The sequence below is a fragment of the Pseudorca crassidens genome, chromosome 6 (genome assembly GCF_039906515.1).
Source record: "Pseudorca crassidens isolate mPseCra1 chromosome 6, mPseCra1.hap1, whole genome shotgun sequence".
Taxonomy (NCBI): Eukaryota; Metazoa; Chordata; class Mammalia; order Artiodactyla; family Delphinidae; genus Pseudorca; species Pseudorca crassidens.
In genome coordinates this window covers 93,864,615-93,883,587 of record NC_090301.1, presented here as the reverse complement: position 1 = coordinate 93,883,587, position 18,973 = coordinate 93,864,615, and the positions used below count along the sequence as shown (strand labels likewise).

The 18,973-nt window shown below is 35.1% G+C and overlaps 1 protein-coding gene across 4 annotated transcripts in view; it reads left to right on the top strand.

Moving 5' to 3' along the window:
- RAB3GAP1 (RAB3 GTPase activating protein catalytic subunit 1) overlaps positions 1–18,973 on the top strand; it is a 124,409-nt gene that overhangs the window by 80,186 nt on the left and 25,250 nt on the right. For 3 of the 4 annotated variants that reach the window (XM_067742098.1, XM_067742097.1, XM_067742100.1), the window contains 8 exons: positions 969–1,037; positions 2,542–2,615; positions 4,781–4,873; positions 5,280–5,449; positions 7,320–7,409; positions 8,829–9,001; positions 10,247–10,301; positions 11,124–11,495. In XM_067742098.1, the coding sequence (XP_067598199.1) occupies positions 969–1,037; positions 2,542–2,615; positions 4,781–4,873; positions 5,280–5,449; positions 7,320–7,409; positions 8,829–9,001; positions 10,247–10,301; positions 11,124–11,495 (1,096 nt within the window). The remainder of the gene's footprint in view (positions 1–968; positions 1,038–2,541; positions 2,616–4,780; positions 4,874–5,279; positions 5,450–7,319; positions 7,410–8,828; positions 9,002–10,246; positions 10,302–11,123; positions 11,496–18,973) is intronic. The other variant, XM_067742099.1, reaches the window with a different exon arrangement.

Below are 18,973 nucleotides of genomic sequence, written 5' to 3'. Positions count from 1 at the left end.
ATTTTTTGTGGCTTGTTTTTGATTTTATAATTTCACATGAAAACTTTCTGAAATTTAATATTCATCTATAATAAGAGGTCAGCAAACTATGACCGGTGGACCAAATCTGGCCAATAGCCTGTTTTTGTATAGGTAATGAGCTAAAAATGCTTTATACATTTTTAAGGGTTTTAAAAGAAAAAAAAACAAGAATATAACAGAAACTACATGGTCCATAAAAAGCCCCAAATACTTACTTTCTGGTCCTTTGTAGAAAAAGTATGCCAATCCCTGATCTGTATCATGGTGTTTTCAAAATTGAGATATAATTTATGTACCATAAAATTCACAATTTTAAAGTATACAGTTTAGTGTTTTTAGTGTTTACAGAGTTGTACAGCCATCATCAGTATCTAATTCTGGAACACTTTCATTACCCCCAAAAGAAACCCCTCACCTCTTAACTGTCTTCCCCTCCTAGGCTCCTTAGGCCCTCTAGCTCTAGACAAATATTAATCTACTTTTTGCCTGTATGGGTTTGACTGTTCTGGACATTTCATATAGATTGGGTTATACCATATATGACCTTTTGTGTCTGGCTTCTTAGCATGTTTTAGAGGTTCATCCACATTTAGCATGAGTCAGTACATCATTGCTTTTTGTGACTGTATAATATGCCATGGTATGCAATACTACCACATTTTATTTATCCATTCATCAGCTGATAGACATTTGGTTTACTTATACTTTTGGCTATTATGTATAGCATAGTTTTTTCTTGCAGACATTAACTTTATATGAATGTGCTACCGTTTGCTAAACTGGGTGTTTACAGTTTTATTGTATTATAAATAATGACCACTTTTAACATATATGTACATCTCTGGTTATTTACTGAAGATACAATTCTAGAAGTAGAATTGTTGAGTCAGGATGTATATATACAGTATTAAAGCTTATGGACATATTCTACGTTTTGTTTATTTTAGTGAACTCCACTTAGCAACTACATGGCCTCACCTGACTGAAGGTATCATTGTGGATAATGATGTTTATTCGTAAGTATGTTAAGAGTAGTACTTAGAGGTTCACAAACTTCAGTAGAATAAATTAACTGCCAAGTGGTTAGCAATTTTTCTTTGTATCAGTTTCTGATACAGTTGGTTGTTGTTTTTCTGTTTTTAAAGATCACTTTTTAGACTGATTGATATGTATTATAGATGTGTTTTAAGCTGTGGGCTTTGGAGATAGGGTCCTTAGTTCTGGGAAAATGAGCAATCTGAATCTTACTTGGTTTTAGCAAAGGTGTTTTTAAGCAGTTTGGGATTCAATGCATAATTCTGTTGAACTTTTCTTAGCTGGTAAGAAGCATTTGATAAAGGACTTTGAAGAGATGATGGTTATCAAAATATGTGGGAATAATATTTCATCATTAAATGTCAAATAACAGAACATCCATGTCATATACTCCTGGGCAATACAAAATTGCACAGGAAAAAATTGAAAATTACAGCGAGCACTATCCTGGAAGAACATGGAGAAGGAGGAACATAATTTTAGTACAGTCTCATGGTTGATGCAGAACAGTGAGAAATAGATGACTTTTTTTTAATAATTAAAATAAATGTGTTGTATTTTCTGGCAGTAAAAGTAACATGAACTTTTAAAATCAGATGATTTAGATGAATAAATTAAAAGAAGAAAGTAGGGCTTCCCTGGTGGCGCAGTGGTTGAGAGTCCGCCTGCTGATGCAGGGGACACGGGTTCGTGCCCCGGTCCGGGAAGATCTGACATGCCGCGGAGCGGCTGGGCCCGTGAGCCATGGCCGCTGAGCCTGCGCGTCTGGAGCCTGTGCTCCGCAACGGGAGAGGCGACAACAGTGAGAGGCCCGCATACCGCAAAAAAAAAAAAAGAAGAAGAAGAAAGTAAAGACTACCTACAATTCCATTACTTAAAAAATAACCAGTTAGCATTTTGGGGGTATATCTTTTTAAGGTATAAATTTATATATTAATTTGCTTCATTCATTTAATACCTTTATTCATTTAATAAATGTAGATCTGTGTTGTCACTTTTTAAATTGCTGCATAGTATTCCGTTAAGTGAATGCACCATAATCTGATTAACTGAGAAAATGGGGCACTTTTGATCTTGTGGAAATTTTTATAGTTTCTTTTTTTATTAATAAATAATGTAACAAAAAGCAGATTAAAATTATTATGGATTCTTGCTTGTTTCTCATTTCATTTTCTTTATTCCTAAAATGTAATTCTCATTAGATTATCATTGTATGTTGCCTGTCAGGATCATTCTTATGTTTTTTGATTAGTTTCTTTTGTTTTTCCTTTTGTGCTTTTTTTGTCTATGAACTTTGATGTCTTAAGGTTTTATTTTTTTTAACTTATCTAAATGGTCTGCATATGAATAACAGTAAGTTTAAGGGAGGCAAAATGGATTGCTTGTCCTTCTGTATAATGTTTTTATTAGACTGCATTTTGGTAAATGTATGAGTCTTGCAGATTGCCATAAATAGGATCTTGTGTTTATTGTTTTGCCTTTTAGTGATTTGGATCCTATTCAGGCTCCCCATTGGTCTGTTAGAGTTCGAAAAGCTGATAATCCTCAGTGTTTGCTAGGTAAGATATTTATGTTCCTTTCCTGAAATAACACAAATCTGTCTCTCCTCCAGATCAGGAACACTGAATGTATTCTTTATACTTTATTTCACCTATCCAAAAAGTATTTTTTATTTTTATTGTTTTACATTGTGACCTCCTCGGTTAACTCCATTAAAAAGAAATCTTTGTCAACAGCAGTGAATCCTTCTAGTTACTGTTGAATAGTACTAGCAGACTTGCTTTCTTGTCATTTGGGTTTTTTTTTTTTTTTTTTTTTTTCAGTACGCGGGCCTCTCACTGTTGTGGCCTCTCCCACTGCGGAGCACAGGCTCCGGATGCGCAGGCTCAGTGGCCATGGCTCCACGGGCCCAGCCACTCCGTGGCATATGGGATCTTCCCGGACCGGGGCACAAACCCGTGTCCCCTGCATTGGCAGGCGGACTCTCAACCACTGAGCCACCAGGGAAGCCCCAAATCTTTTTTCTGATAGAGGAAAAGAGGTGTTAATAATCTTGTACACATCATAGGGATATCTGAAGAAGTCAGTGGAATAACATAAATAGAAATACTTTAAAAGCTATCCATTGGTATTCAGATCCTATTATTATATCCCATGTCTAGAATTATCTTTCCCTTCCCATTTTTGTAGGTAATACCTCTTTCATGAAATCTTGTGAACCTATCTCCTCTTTCCAGTCTTTTTCTCTTATATTTAGTACACATGAAAATTATTTTCTCCATTTCTGTGTTCATCCATGCCACCTTTATTTCATTTAACCTGATAAATTACCGTTCAACCTAGGAGTTACTGATGACAATATTAGGGCATTTCTCTAAAGCATTTTTTCTTGGGCTCTTTATCATTCATCATGTGCTGTTTATTAAATGCTTATTAGCACTGCCATCTGTGCTAACTATATAATAGTGAACACAAAGATAAGGTAAAATTCCTGCCATCAGTGAATTTGTCTTGGGGTATAGGGAGATAGTAGAGGGTTTATATCAAGAGTTTGAGTTGGATAGACCTTGTTTGAAATCCTAGATCCACCAGTTTGAGCAAGTTTCACAATCTCTTCCAGTGTCAGTCAGATAGAGGTAACAATAGTACATACTTCAGAGTGTTAGTAAGAGGATCAAATAAGATCATGTACGTGTGTGTATGTGTATCACATTTAACGCAGTGCCTACTATAATGAGTATTCAATAAATGGTTTCTCTTGTTTAATCATTGATTTACTAAATTATTAAATTTAGTCACTAAATTTCTTCCTAGTTCCTTATTATTCCTCAGCCGCTGACTTTTGTGATAATTACAGAGGACCTTAGAATTAAAAGTATTCTTCTCATTTTAAGCTTCTGCCCCTTAATCTCACCCTGTCTCTTTAACTTTATGTTTATATGACTAGATTATAGGATTATGTAGTCATATACTACAATAAGCTATAGTCATATAGTTTATATGACTAGATTATAGGATTTTCCTACTTGTCTGAAGAACTCCAGAAAATGTTCCAGGTTTATTCAGAACTAGTTGGTGAATTCTCAAACTTGGATATAATTAGTATATTGTATTGTCTAATAATTTTAGTACTGATGGTTCTTGTTAAGATTTAATTTCTTTGTGCAAACGTATCTCATAGAAGCTCTTTAGAAGATATCAAACCTTTTCCCCCTTTCTTATAATGACACAAAGCATATCATTAACATGCAGTTGAAGCTGAAATAACTTCATCCTACATGATTTTTTAATCCTGTAGAAACATGTCTTTAGAATTTATTTTTATTTTTCTAATGGATTCAGAATTCTAGTAGGGTGGCAGCTAGGGAAGGAAGACCACTACATATATATAGTAATATTCTTGTTACTTGTACAACTTAATGAGAATAGATACTATTTGTCTTATTCAGGCAAATAGTAACTGCTTAATATATCAGGTTCAATTATTTTTTCCTTTCATTCTAGAAGTAATTCTAAGGAAAAACTTTTACTATCCTGGACTATGGAGAGAAAGCAAGGCTACCTTTTAAATAGGATTACTTTTTGGATTGGGTAGAAAAACTGAATGGTTCTTTTTCTATCATATCTTAGCTAATAGCTTTTGTGAAAAGACATGTACTTTTATTTATAGGACTGATTTCTTTCAGTTACGTTTCAAAAATGAGTAACATTTTTTTCTATGTAGGTGATTTTGTCACTGAGTTTTTTAAAATTTGCCGTCGAAAGGAGTCAACTGATGAGATTCTCGGACGATCCACATTTGAGGAAGAAGGAAGAGGTGACACCTTTCTCTTTTTTTAAAAGTTATTCTCAAATGTTCCAGCAACTTTTCATCTATTTTTCTAATTTGGGTTATGTTGGGGAAGCAAGTTTTGATGAACTAGGCAGCTACCATTTTCTCCAGGCTATATATACCCTGAGTTAAAACATTGTGTGATTAATAAGTTCTTTCCACCAAAAATGTAAGATATTTTGAAAAGAGGTTTATTTTTGAAGTTCCCTGGGCAGAAATTATGTTACACCTTTGTCAATCATGCATCCATATAAAGCTGAACATGTGTATTAGTAAAAAGTCACTAATGAAAAGAGTGACTAAAATATTCTGTACAGTCATCAGTTTATTCATCACTTTAACCTGCCAAGGTTGGTGATATAATATGTATTCATTTCTATTCTCTTTATAGAAGCTGCTGATATAACTCATGCTTTGTCAAAGTTGACAGAGCCTGCACCGGTTCCAATTCATAAATTATCAGTTTCAAATATGGTACACACTGCAAAGAAGAAAATACGAAAACAGAGAGGTGTAGAAGAATCACCACTGAATAATGATGTCCTCAATACAATTCTCTTGGTAAACTAAATGTAATGTTTTTATATGTCTATATGCACACTCATTTATTCATTATCTATTCAGTCCCATCTATGTGGCAGGCACTGGATTGGGAATATAAAATGAGTAAAACATCGTCTCCACAATGAGTTCCCACTAGTGTAGTGGGAAGAAGGAAAGTAAATAGTAGTTACAGTACCATGTTACATGTGAGAATTCTGGCAAAGGGGCTGTGAGAACACGGCAGAGGGTTCATCTGTCTCTGTCTGAGCAGTGGGGATCAGGGAAAGCTTCATAAAGAGGGACAGAAGGTTTAGAAGCAGAGGAATAGCAGAAGCCTGAGAGAGCATGTTGGACAGTTTGGTGTATGGCAGGGTACTTCCCAGAGGGTGTCCAGGGACGAGGAGAGTAGGAGGTAACCTGCCATGTTGAAGCACTGGGCTTCATCTTAACAGTTTAATGCCATTTTAAGCAGAAGGTTGACATGATCAGAATGGTATTCTCGAAAACTTTCTTTCACAACAGTCCAGAGAAAACTTCATAGCGAGTACTAGAAGGGGCTAGGGTGTCCCCTAGGTATAGGGTGGTGGAACAGGCCTGGCCTAGGAGCCATACACAGGGTTTAATCCTGACTTACGGTATGACTTTGAACAAGCCATTTAACTTCAGTTTCTTCATTTGAAATGAGTCTAATGAAAACCTGTGAGATTGTTGTGAGTACTAAAGGACCTTCTGTTACACTGGCATAAAACAGGCCTTTGCTAGATGATAGCTCCTCTTACTATAATTGTAGTTAAAATCGTACTTCTGGCAATTTGTGCACTGAGACGTTCTTGGGAAAAACCTTCAAGAGTAGTGCAATGAAAAGGATATAGGACTTGAAAACTTGATGTTAATCTTATCCCTGCTGTTTACTTGAGCAAGACTTTTAGCCACATTTTTAGTTTGTATATTTGTAAGATGTGGGCACTGATACGTAGCTCACGTAGTGGTAGGAGAATAGGATACTGTTTGTAAATGTGCTTAGTAGTGGAGGTTGGCACTTGGTAGTTCCTCTCATTTAAAAAAGTCTGTTTAGCATGTTCTGTAATATGTGGCAAAGTATGCATAGTAAAAGGAGTTACAAATCAGCAGTACCACAAAGCACTTGGGAGGAATAGTGATAAAAGGATTGAAAGTAAATTTCTGTAGAGAAGGCCCCTTCTTGAGAATGTATCCTTAGAGATTTTATTCCAATTATATAGCTTTTTACCACTTCTCCACACCCTCTCTCACACACAGACACACAGACACAGACACACATACACACACACACACACACACTCCCTCACACATGTTAACAGAAATCATGTGGAAAGGATACACTGGTCATTACAGGTTTAGTCTGCTTCCCACTTTCTATGGGTATCTCGTAAGATAAAATTACGGGTCTTTAATATCATACTTGTAGCATTTCATGTATAAAAACCCATGGATGATTCTTCTCTACAGAGCCTCATGAATGTTTGGGTGTTTTAAAATTTTCTTTTATAATTTTGTCTTTTTAATAATAACGTTAAAAAAAATTTAATGACATTGGATGAACCTGAAATCATAGTGAAGAGATTCTGGTTTTACATTCTGTAAACTGAACAATTCACAGAACCAGGTGGTTACACAGTCAAGAAAAATCTGATTTTAAAATTGACTAGTCACTGAAACAATGTATTTTTGAAGAAAAATAGAAAATGTTTGAGGTATTGTAGAACTAACTGGGCAGTACAGTAAGAGCATTCTCATCATTTTAAAAACAAAACCATTAAAAAGTCAGTGTTTATATGAGTTACAAAAGTCAACAAAATGAGAAATTTCGTTGAAGATGTGATTATTTTCTTTCTTCCTCCCTCCTAAGTTCTTATTCCCTGATGCTGCTTCTGAGAAACCGTTAGATGGGACTTCTTCAACAGACAACAGTAATCCTCCATTAGAGAGTGAAGAATATGTAAGTTAATTAATATTAAAATATTTTATTTTTTTATTTATTAAAAAATTTTAAAAAATATTTGTTTTATTTATTTATTTTTGGCTGCATTGGGTCTTTGCTGCTGCGTGCAGCCTTTCTCTAGTTGTGGCGAGCGGGGACTACTTTTCGTTGCAGTGTGCGGGCTTCTCATTGGGATGGCTTGTCTTGTTGCAGAGCACAGGCTCTAGGTGTGTGGGCTTCTGTAGTTGTGGCACGTGGGCTCAGTAGTTGTGGCTCACAGTCTCTAGAGCGCAGGCCCAGTAGCTGTGGCTCATGGGCTTAGTTGCTCTGCAGCACATGGGATCTTCCTGGACTAGGGCTTGAACCGCTGTCCCCTGTATTGGCAGGCGGATTCTTAACCGCTGCACCACCAGGGGAGCCCTAAAATATTTTAAATGCATTGAATTTCTAGGGGTTTTGCTATATTTCTAGCAACTGTCATGAAATCTAGTTCACAACAGTGACTACTGTAAACAGTTTTATAGCTCTACATCTGTCATTTAAGCTTTCTTTTCTCAATTTATCAAAGACTTGGATGAGGAAAACGTGAACATTTTCTAGCACTCACTATAAAGCTTTCTCTGTTTTGAAATAGGGATCTTTTTATTTTAAAAATCACCTTAGTAAAACTTGAGTGAAGATGATATCATGGCCTTCATTCAGACAATGCCCTACTATAGAATATTGGCATAGATATATATTTTGGGTAGAAGAACTTTTCTGGAAACAGTGAAAAAAGTAACAAATATATTGTGCATGGTTATAGGATTGCCTTCATTTTACACTTTTCATAAATCATCAAATTTTGCAGCAGATTCTTCTTTGTATTTCAAAACTGGACAGAGAGTGGAAAATTCTTTAATGAAGTAACATGTAAAATGAAGTAGAATTTTCATGTTTTCCTCTTTCAAGTCTTTGATAAATTGAAAAATGAGAGTTTAAATGACAGGTGTGCAGATATATCAAATTGTTAACAATAGTTATTTTGGGGAAGTGATTTCATGAACTGAGGAGGAAAAGTAGGCTTTACATTTTCAGTTTATACAGTTCTGATTTTATGTTTTTGATTTTGACAAGTGGGTACTCATTTGTAATTAAAAGATTTTTATAACAACACATGAAATTTGGAATATATCTTAAAGATTCCACAGAAGAAATTGAAGGCTATAACTTTAGGCTCACTAAACTATAGCTTCACTTTTTGATACTTACAGAGATCTTGAAAACATGGAGCTGCCTAAGAACAATTTAGGCAATAATGTATTAGACATATGATAAAAGCAGGTTTGGTAGGATAGATTAATTTCAGTATTAAAATCTCTACCTACACAGTTTCTGATTATACATGTAAATATGTTGTTAACAAGTTTTGCTTTGTTTCTGTTTTGTTAAATTTAGAATCTCTACAATCAGTTCAAATCTGCACCATCTGATAGTTTAACATACAAATTGGCTTTGTGTCTTTGTATGATCAATTTCTACCATGGAGGACTGAAAGGAGTGGCACATCTCTGGCAGGAGTTTGTTCTTGAAATGCGTTTCAGATGGGAGAACAACTTTCTGATTCCAGGGTAATAATTTCAGTTTCCAGCTTTAGAGATAGGATTTTTGTTTGTTCGCAAAATTTGACTTTTGACCCATTAATTCTCCTCTTCTAGGAAATCTGCCCTAAGAAAGTGGTAAGAAACTTAAGACACGATTTCTGTTCAGAGGTATTCACTGCAGCAGATTTATAATAGGAAAAAAAAAAAGTTAAACAACCTAAATATCAAACATTAAAGAATGGTTAAATAAATCATGATGTGTCTCTATAATGGAAAGTTTTTTTCCCAAGAATCTCTAATAACATGGAAAGTGGTCACAATATTTGTAGTAAAGTAGAATATAGTGTTATGTATACAGAGTGCTTTCAACTATGCTTTCAATTATGCTGATAGAGAATACTGAAAATATATAGAATATATATAGAAATATGTATAGAAAAATAATTGGAAAGAAATACAACCAGATGTTAACAGTAGTTTTCCCAGGTGTGAATTATGTTTTTATTTTGCTCTTTATACATTTGTGTGTACATTTGTGTTCTAAATCTTCTGTCATGAACATACATTTTTATAGTTGGAGGGAAAAAAACATCTTATAGTTCCTAAGTTCAGGTATTAGACATTACCTATAATTTTTGGGTATAATTTATATTGACATTTCATTTAAAGAGTTTAGTTAGCATATATGTTGGTACTGCATAGGTTACTGCCCATTTACCTGTGCTACTCAAACTAAGGGAGGAGAGTCATGATATAAGTAATATAAAGTGGTATTTGATCCAAAAATGTTTACTCTTGGGTCATTTGCCAGCCTCTGCTTAGCTGGATTCTCTCTTGGCTGATTACTGGGAACCTAGTGATTTAGCCTAGGGGCAGTCCAGGCTCCCTTTAGCAAAAGGGAGGTGGAGATCAATGGAATTTATATTGAGAATCCACCATGATTGAGAAATGAATATATAATATAATCTCTTTTGTAAGGCATGAAATACTACATGCTAGCTACTTCCTAGGGTGAATTTCTAGGCTTTAAATTTTTTTCAAGTTTCTGTTAGCTTGAGAGCTATCACTAGTTTGCTGTTACTGTTGGTGAATTATGGACTAGGGGGATAAAATAAATTTTGATCTTTTAATTTTATTTGGTCCATCTCAGTTGCCTTATCTATAGAAACCTAGTTTTGATTTATCAATGTGGCTAAAATATAAAAAAAGTATAAAATATGAATATCTGAAGCAATTTTACTAAGCTGTTTTTCCCATTACTTTATTTGATAGATTAGCAAGTGGACCCCCAGATCTAAGATGTTGTTTACTGCATCAGAAACTACAGGTAAAGATTTCCCAGTGACAGTATATAAATGTGGTCTTGGTTCAATCGGAGCTTATTCTGATATTAAATGTGATAATGGATTATAGGCTATTCTCATTGTGGTGCTGTAGGTTACTTAAGTCATTGTCATTCACAACAAGGTCCAGGGAAAGGGTGGAGAATGAAAATAAAATATTCAAGTAGTGGATAGATTTTTATTTTACTGTAACTGTCACTGACGGAACGGCTATTTCCTCAGTCCTTGTCCTCCCCGAGGAAAAACTTCAGTCGAGAGACATAGAGCAGTTTTAAGCAGCAGAAGTTTTATTAAGCAAAGCGGAAGTACACTCCTGAGAAAGGATGAGAGCGGGCTGTCTGGAAACCAGAAGCCATCCTGCAGTGGGGATAGGGTTGGTTTTCAGGCAGAAAGTCCCTTCGTGTGTCATTTGACTGACAAGTTGATTGACAGCTTTAGGTTACGTAACTTTTCTCCTTGTGCGCAGGCGCTTAACGCATAAGCACCCAAGTGAAGCCTATGGGCGTGTGGGGAAAACTGTAGTGCTCATTTATTACAAATACGGCAAAATGAGCCCTGGGTTACTTTGAATCACCTTTTAGGTCTTGGTGCTCCTGCGCCAACCTATGCTGGTGGGTTTTATCTAGGTTGGTTGTAATAAGGCTGGAAACTTAGCAGTCCTTGACCACAAAAGGGAGGATCTCTGGGCATGTTCTGATCACCGGTGTCCAGGTTGGGGAGAGAAGGATGACCCTGTCCAGAATGGGGCAGGGACCTGCTTATGTCTGACTAACTGCCTGACAATTCAAATATGAATGTTTTTTCAGATGTTAAATTGTTGTATTGAACGAAAGAAGGCACGTGATGAGGGGAGAAAGACAAGTCCTTCAGATAATGTAACTAATACATATTCAGGGGATGCTGGAAAATCTGGAGACCAGCTGGGGCCAGACAATCTAAAAGATATGGATAAGGAAAAGGGAGAGGTGGGAAAATCATGGGATTCTTGGAGTGACAGCGAGGAAGAATTTTTTGAATGCCTAAGTGATACTGAAGAACTTAAGGGAAATGGACAAGAGAGTGGCAAGAAAGGAGGACCTAAGGAGATGGCAAGTTTAAAGCCAGAAGGACGACTCCATCAGCATGGGAAACTTAATCTGCTACATAATGGAGAACCTCTATATATTCCAGTGACCCAGGTAGGACATGGACTGGTTCTTTAAGTTTTATTTTTTGTTGGTTATATAACTTCATCCTAGTAAGAAATAATTGCTTTGGGTAGAGGCAATTCTTTAAACAGTTCTATGTTCAGAGATCTATAAATTTGACTTTTGGGGCTTTTAGGTCTACTATTTGTACAACTGAGAAATGTTTTGAAGTTTCAGTAGATAGTACCTCATCATGTATAAGGTGATCTATTAGTTCATCTTAAACTTAGTGGTGGGTACTCAGATGTTTAAAAAAACAAAATCCAAAAATATTGGAAGAACAAAAGTAAAAATTCTTTAATTATATAATTAGTTTTTATCTATTCTAATATGCAGTTTGAATCCATTTTATACCATTAGGAAGTAGAATAGCAACAACTCAAAACCTAAGGAAGAGCAATAGTTTTTGTTGGGTTTTTTGCATAGGTAATAAGTGAATACATTTTATTGTGAAAAACTCAACCTAGAAAAAGTAAAAGCCACCACCCACTAATTCCAATTCTAATCTGTAGAAGTAACCACTATTATTGGTTTGGGTTATAATTTCTTACACCTGTTTCTATGCTTTGATGTATGTATGTGTATGCATATGATACATAGTTTTGTGGATTTTTAAAAATGTGTGCATTGGTGTGTAGTTTTTTAACTTAATGTGTCTTGAAGATCTCTTCATGTCATTACATGTGGATCTACTTCATCTCTTTAACTGCTGTGTAATATTCCATGGCATGGAAGAGTGATAAGCTTATTGAACCATTACCCTCTTAATGTACAATGTTATTTGCAGCTTATTGCTATTACAGTGCTACAGTAATGTAGCAGATTCTTGTAGTTTTTCATATATTATCTGTTCACATATGAGTGTTTCTCTAAGGAAGAAATGAGAAATGGAATTTCTAGAAAATCATATATATAAGCTATAAAATTCCTCTTCAAAAGGGCTGCACGTATTTTATACCCTGTCATTGATGAATATAGGAGTAAGGGAATAACATTCTCTCCCCAACTTCCCTTTTACACTTTCTTCCTCCATAAATATGTATTGAGTGTCTAATATATGCCAACCACTGTCCTAGGCCTTAGGATTTTAGTAGCAAACTATATAGTAAGGTTCTTGCACTCACGTTACTTGTATTCATATTTAATTTAATTTTTTTAATTGACATTACCAGTCAAAAAAATTTTTGCCAATACGATGGGCAAAAGTGGTATCTCAGTGTTCTAGATTGTAGTTCCCTGATTTTTGATGAACCTAAGTATCTTTTAATATGTTTATGCCATCCTTTCCTGTGAATTGCATTCCATTTTTCTTTTAGGTTGCTGTCCTATTCTTATTGATTTATATGAGTCCTTCATATATTAGATATAAATCCTCTGTTATATACATTGTGTATGTTTTCTCCTAGTTATTTTTAAAACATTTGTTTACTTATCTATTGAGTTAATTATAACTAAATAAAGTGCACAAATCTTAAGTGTACAGCTTGGTGAGTTTTTTCATATTTAAAAACCCATGTAAAACTAATAGAATGTTATATGTCAATTATATCTCAATAAAACAATTAACTCAGAAAAATAAAAAATAAAAACTCATGTAACTACCACCCATATCAAGATATAGAAAATTCTCAATATCCTAGAACAGCAATAATCAGTAGAACTTTCTGTGAAGATGGACACGTATATTTTCTGTGTTCTCTAGTACTATAGCCATTATCTGTATGTAGCTATTGAGTGCTTGAAATGTGGCTAGTGCAACTAAGGAACTGAATTTTTAATTTAATCTTTTAAAATTTAAATAGGCAGATGTATTGAGTACTCCCCTCCAGGTAATTCTGTTTTCTAACTTAGCATAGGTTAGTTTTGTCAATTTTTGGATATCATAAATGTAATCATACTTTGCTTGCTCTTTTGTATATGAATGGAATTATGTACTCTTGTGTTGTGCTTTTTTATTTAACAACCGTCTGTGAGATTCATCTATGTCATTATATGAATCAGTATTTATGCATATTGTATTACTTTATAGTATTCTGTTACATGAATGTGCCACTCAATTCTTATATTGCTTATCCATTCACCTGCTGATGCAATTTGAGTTGTTTACAGTTTGAGCTATTATAAACAAATGAAAATTCTTATGTGTCTTTTGGTGAACATACTCATTTTCTTTTGGATATATTCTTTTTTTTTTTTTTTTTTTAATTTTATTTATTTATTTATTTTTGCTGTGTTGGGTCTTCGTTTCTGTGCGCGGGCTTTCTCTAGTTGCGGGGGCCATTCTTTATCGCGGTGCGGAGGCCTCTCACTATCGCGGCCTCTCTAGTTGCGGAGCACAGGCTCCAGACGCGCAGGCTCAGTAGTTGTGGCTCACGGGCCTAGTTGCTCCGCAGCATGTGGGATCTTCCCAGACCAGGGCTCGAACCCGTGTCCCCTGCATTAGCAGGCAGATTCTCAACCACTGCGCCACCAGGGAAGCCCTGGATATATTCTTAAGAGTAGAATTGTTGGGCCCTGTGGTAGCAATATGTTTGAGCTTTAGTAGATATTGCTAAACAGTCTCCCAAAGTGGTTGAACTAATTTACATTCCCTCCAACAATGCATAATAATTGTGGTTTATTCCACATAATCTCTTACATTTGGTGTGTCAGGGGTACCAACACCACTCGCAGGTTTGGTGATTTGCTTGGAGGACTCACGGGACTCAGTATATAGTCATGCTCACAGCTGTAACTTAATAGAGCAAAGGGACACAAAGTGAAAGGAAATGGCACATGGGACAAAGTTCAGAGGATATCAAGCACAAGCTTCCAAGAGTCTCCTCGCAGTAGTCACACAAGATGCACTTAACTCCACAACTGATCGTGACCACATGTGAAATGTTATCTACTAGGGAAACTTGTCAGAGGCTCATTGCTCAGGGTTTTTTTTTTACTGGGGCCTGGTCACAAAGCACCCTCTGCCTAGCATGTGCCAAAATTCCAGACTACCAGAAGGAAAGCAGGTATTCAGCATAAACCATATTGTTTGCACAAAGAGTTTACACATAGTGAACCATTTTTATCAGTTTGGAGTATGGTGCGACTCTGCCAGGATCCAGGTTCCCAGAAGCCAGCTGAGGGCCAACTTTGCAAACAGGCCTTTCTGAAGATAATAGTCTAAGGCCTGCTATGTTAACTCTTCTCTGCACACTTGATAATTTCAATCATTTTAATTTTTGCCTTTCTGAGGGGTATGTAGTAGTATCTCATGTTTTCACATTTCCCTGATGAATAATGACACTGAACACATTTTCATATATTTATTGCCCACTTGGATATTTTCTTGGTCAAGTGCCTGTTCAAGACCTTTACCTATTTTTTCAAAATTAGTCGTCTTTTTCCCTATTGCTTTGTAGGAATTCTTCATATATTCTGGATATGAGTTCTGAGGTGTATATATCTGTATCTGTCTGTCTGTCTATCTATAACAAATAATTTCTCCTAGTTGGTGGCTTGCCTGTTCACTTTCTTAATGATGCCTTTTGTTGAATAGGCATTTTTAACTTTAATAAGGTCTGATCTACCAATATTTTTCTTATGTGGATACTGCTTTTGTCTCCTGTTAAGAAATTAACTACCCCAAGGTCCTGGAGATACTCTCTTGTGTTTTCTTCTGGAAGCTTTATGGTTTTACCTATCACATTTATGTTTTTGATCCACCTCAGATTGACTGTGTTTGGTGTGTGGAAGAGATTAAGATTCTCTTTTTTCTGTAAGGGTGTACAGTTGTGTTCCAACACCATTATTCAGAAGACCTGCCTTTTCCCACGGAGTGGCAGTGACATCTTTGTTGTAAATCAAGTGATTGTATGTGTGTTGGTCTCTTTCTGGACTATTTATTCTGTTAGTCTCTTTGTTTATCCTTGTGCCAGTAATGTACTGTCCTTATTACTATAGTTTTATAAAAATCTTTCTATCTTGTAGTTTAAATCTTCTAACTTTGTTCTTCAAGATTATCTTGACTCTTCTTTTCCTTTTTATGTAAATTTGGGAAACTGTTTGTCAGTTTCCACACATAAAATAATCCTGCTGGGATTTTAATTCATATTGTATCAAATTAGATTTAGAATTAGCATTGCATTGCATTGGAGAGAATTGATATCTTAACAATATTGAGTCTCGTGACCATGAAATGTCTTTCATTTTATTGAATGTTCCCTTTACTTTCCCTTATCAGTGTTTTTTAGTTTTTAATGTAGAGGTTTTGCATATCTTTTATTAAATTTATGTCAAAATATAATATTTGTAATTTTTCAAATATTGTAAATGGTATTTTTAAATTTCATTTAAAAACATTTTCCCTGATATGTAGAAATAGTTTATTATTGTATATTGACCTTGAATCTAACAACCTTATTACATTCACTTATTGTTTCTAGTATATTTGGAGTTTTCTATACACACAGTCATGTTATCTGTTAATAGACAATTTGAATTTTGATTTTCTGGCCTGTACATTTTTTAATTCTTCTTCATTTCCTATTGTACTGGCTAGGACCTCAGGTACAGTGTTGAACAGTGGACATCCTCCTCTTGTTCCCAGTCTCAGAAGGAAAGCATGTGATAATCTTTGAGTGTATCTGGTGTAGGTATCATTTATCATATGAAGGAAATTTTCTCCTATCCCTAGTTTCTGAGAGTTTTTTTCATGATCAGGTATTGTATTTTATCAAATGTTTGTCTTGCATATTGAGGTAATCATAAGATAATTGTGAGTTCTAAATGAAATAGTGAGTTTTAAATATGATAAGTGAATGATACCATGTCTAGTCCAAAATAAGTACTCAATTTTTGGCTATTCTTTTTTTTTAAAAATTGGAGTAAAATTGCTTTACAATGTTGTGTTAGTTTCTGCTGTACAATGAAGTGAATCAGCTATATGTATACCTATATCCCCTCCCTCTTGGACCTCCCTCCCACCCCTCAACCCATCCCACCCATCTAGGCCATCACAGAGCACCAAGCTGAGCTCCCTGTGCTGTACCAGGTTCCCACTAGCTAGCTATTTTACACATGGTAGTGTATATATGTCAAACCTAGTCTCCCAATTTTGTCCCACCCTCCCCTTCCCCCCAACCCCCCCGCCGTGTCCACATGTCTGTTCTCTACATCTACGAATAGGTTCATCTGTACTGTTTTTCTAGATTCCACATATATGCGTTAATATATGGTATTTCTGGCTTACTTCACTCTGTATGACAGACTCTAGGCTATTATTCTTTTTTTTTTTAGGCTATTATTCTTTTGAGGACTTTTTCTTGTATAAGACCTAAGAGGCTAGTATCGCTTCTCAGGCTGCAAGGATTGACTTAAAGGTTTTTTAACCAGTTTTCATATTTTGAGATGGGTTGATCAGTTGTAATAATTGTGCAGTGGGATGTTGGGATGATTGCTTGATAATTTTAAACATGGATTCTTTTAACTTTTTTTCCCATGCTTACATTGTTTCTTTGCCAGGTGGCTGTCATTTATGACATTAGTTTTGTTTGTTTGACAGGCCTTATCTTTTTGCTTCTTTATATTATTTTAAAAGTAATTATATTTTAGATACTTCATCACTAACTGTTAGTACTAGGACAGACTATTCTAATGCTAGAAACCAAGTGTATATTTTTTCAAATTTTGTTGGGGTGCATGCAGTTGGTATTGAGGTCTTGTGGCATAGACTGGGATGTTGGAATCTAGCGGAGCTAGATTTGTAGCCTGGCACCACCCTTATTTTTAGCTAGTATTGCTAGTAGAGGCTATGTTTCCTTTCTGAGCCTTGTTTTTCTCTCTCAAAAAAAAGTTTGCATTTTCTAGAATTTTATATAAATTTTATGTAATTACAGTATGGTTTTTGTGTGTGTGAATTCTTTTAGCATAATTATTTTGAGATTCATATATGTTGTTGTGTGTATCAGTAGTTCATTCATTTTTATTGCTTAGTAGTGTTCCTCAGCATGGATATAGCACAGTTCATCTATTCACTTTTTGATAGACTTTCCAAAAATGGGCATAAGGAAGCTTTTTATCTTGATTGTAGTGACTGCTTCATGGGTATGTAGTTAACAAATGTACCCTTTAAATTACTGTATGTTGATTATACTTCAAAAAATACTGTTTAAAAATTTGTCATATGATCAGTGGTTGACAAGAAGAAAAAAATGAAAGTATTTCTGTCTTGTTCTAATGTATCTTCAGTTTGAAAACCCTGCCTATTTATTTATTTAATAAACAAATATTAAATACTTTAAAAGCCAATAATAGTTTGTATTACTTTGGGTTGTTCAGGGTTAAATTACACATCATATTTAAAGATAATTGGCATGTAAGTGTTCAGTGAAGTTTAATATTTTATGTGCTTTCTTTTTCCAAGTTTTAATTAACAGTACTCCCTATTTTTAATGAACTTGTTGCATATATGTTGGTTTGATTGGGTTAATGAAGAATCAGAGGAAGTTGTTCTGGAAGCTCAAGCTTTATTTTTCTTCAGAATGCTATGTCTTCCTCATTTATTTCAGATGCTTTAGTTTCCACATTCAAATTTGTAATCCAAGTCTGGAATAATTTAAACTTACTTTTCTCTCAACATGCATCTTATGTATTTAGAAATTAATTTTTGTCTTACCTTTAGGTAAATCAGGGCAAATTTTTAATCTGTTTTACTTTCTTTAAAGTTAATCTTATTTGAATTATAACCATTGTATATGTACGTATAGAAAATGTTTGGAATTCAAAATGATCCCAGTTGAAACCATTATAATTTCAGACTTTAGAAATTAGCTTAAAATGTGCTGTTAATCCATTGCCATTTCACCAAAAAGAAAAAGTAAATAATAAGACTGTATATAGGTCCTACTTCTAAGAATTTAAATATACTCCCTTATTCCTTTCATGTAGACTTAGGTCAACCTAAAATTTATGGCTAGGAAAGGCTTAAAAATTTTTCTCAGCATTTTAGAGCAGGGGCTAGAAGAGAAATTTGTAGAGAATCTGTTAAAGCAGGAGTTCTTAGGTAGTGGATTAGATCCAAACTAATAGTTCTCAAAGCCAGCGTTAGATAGATGTCCTAGATTCTCCCTTCAGTTTGCCACTTGAGAGTTTGCCACTTCGATGATGTTGGGCAAGATGCTGTCTCTGCATTCGGTTTCACCACATGTAAAATGCACTGATGACTTCTCAGTGATTAGCGATGAGATCATGTGTATGAGAAAGCTTTGGGCATATTCAGAAATGGTACATATAAGAATGTGTGGCCCTCATGCTCTTTGCTGCTTGTATTCCTCTTGATCAAGTTTTTCACTTACAGTTGGCCAGAGTTCCCAGGTGGGAGGGGTACTCAGTATCCTTTCAGTATCTCCTCCCTTCCCTCAGGAGGCTAAAGGACAATGAAAAGGAGTTCCTTTTTAATGGAAATAATGAGGGCCTCTGCTCCTGAGTACACT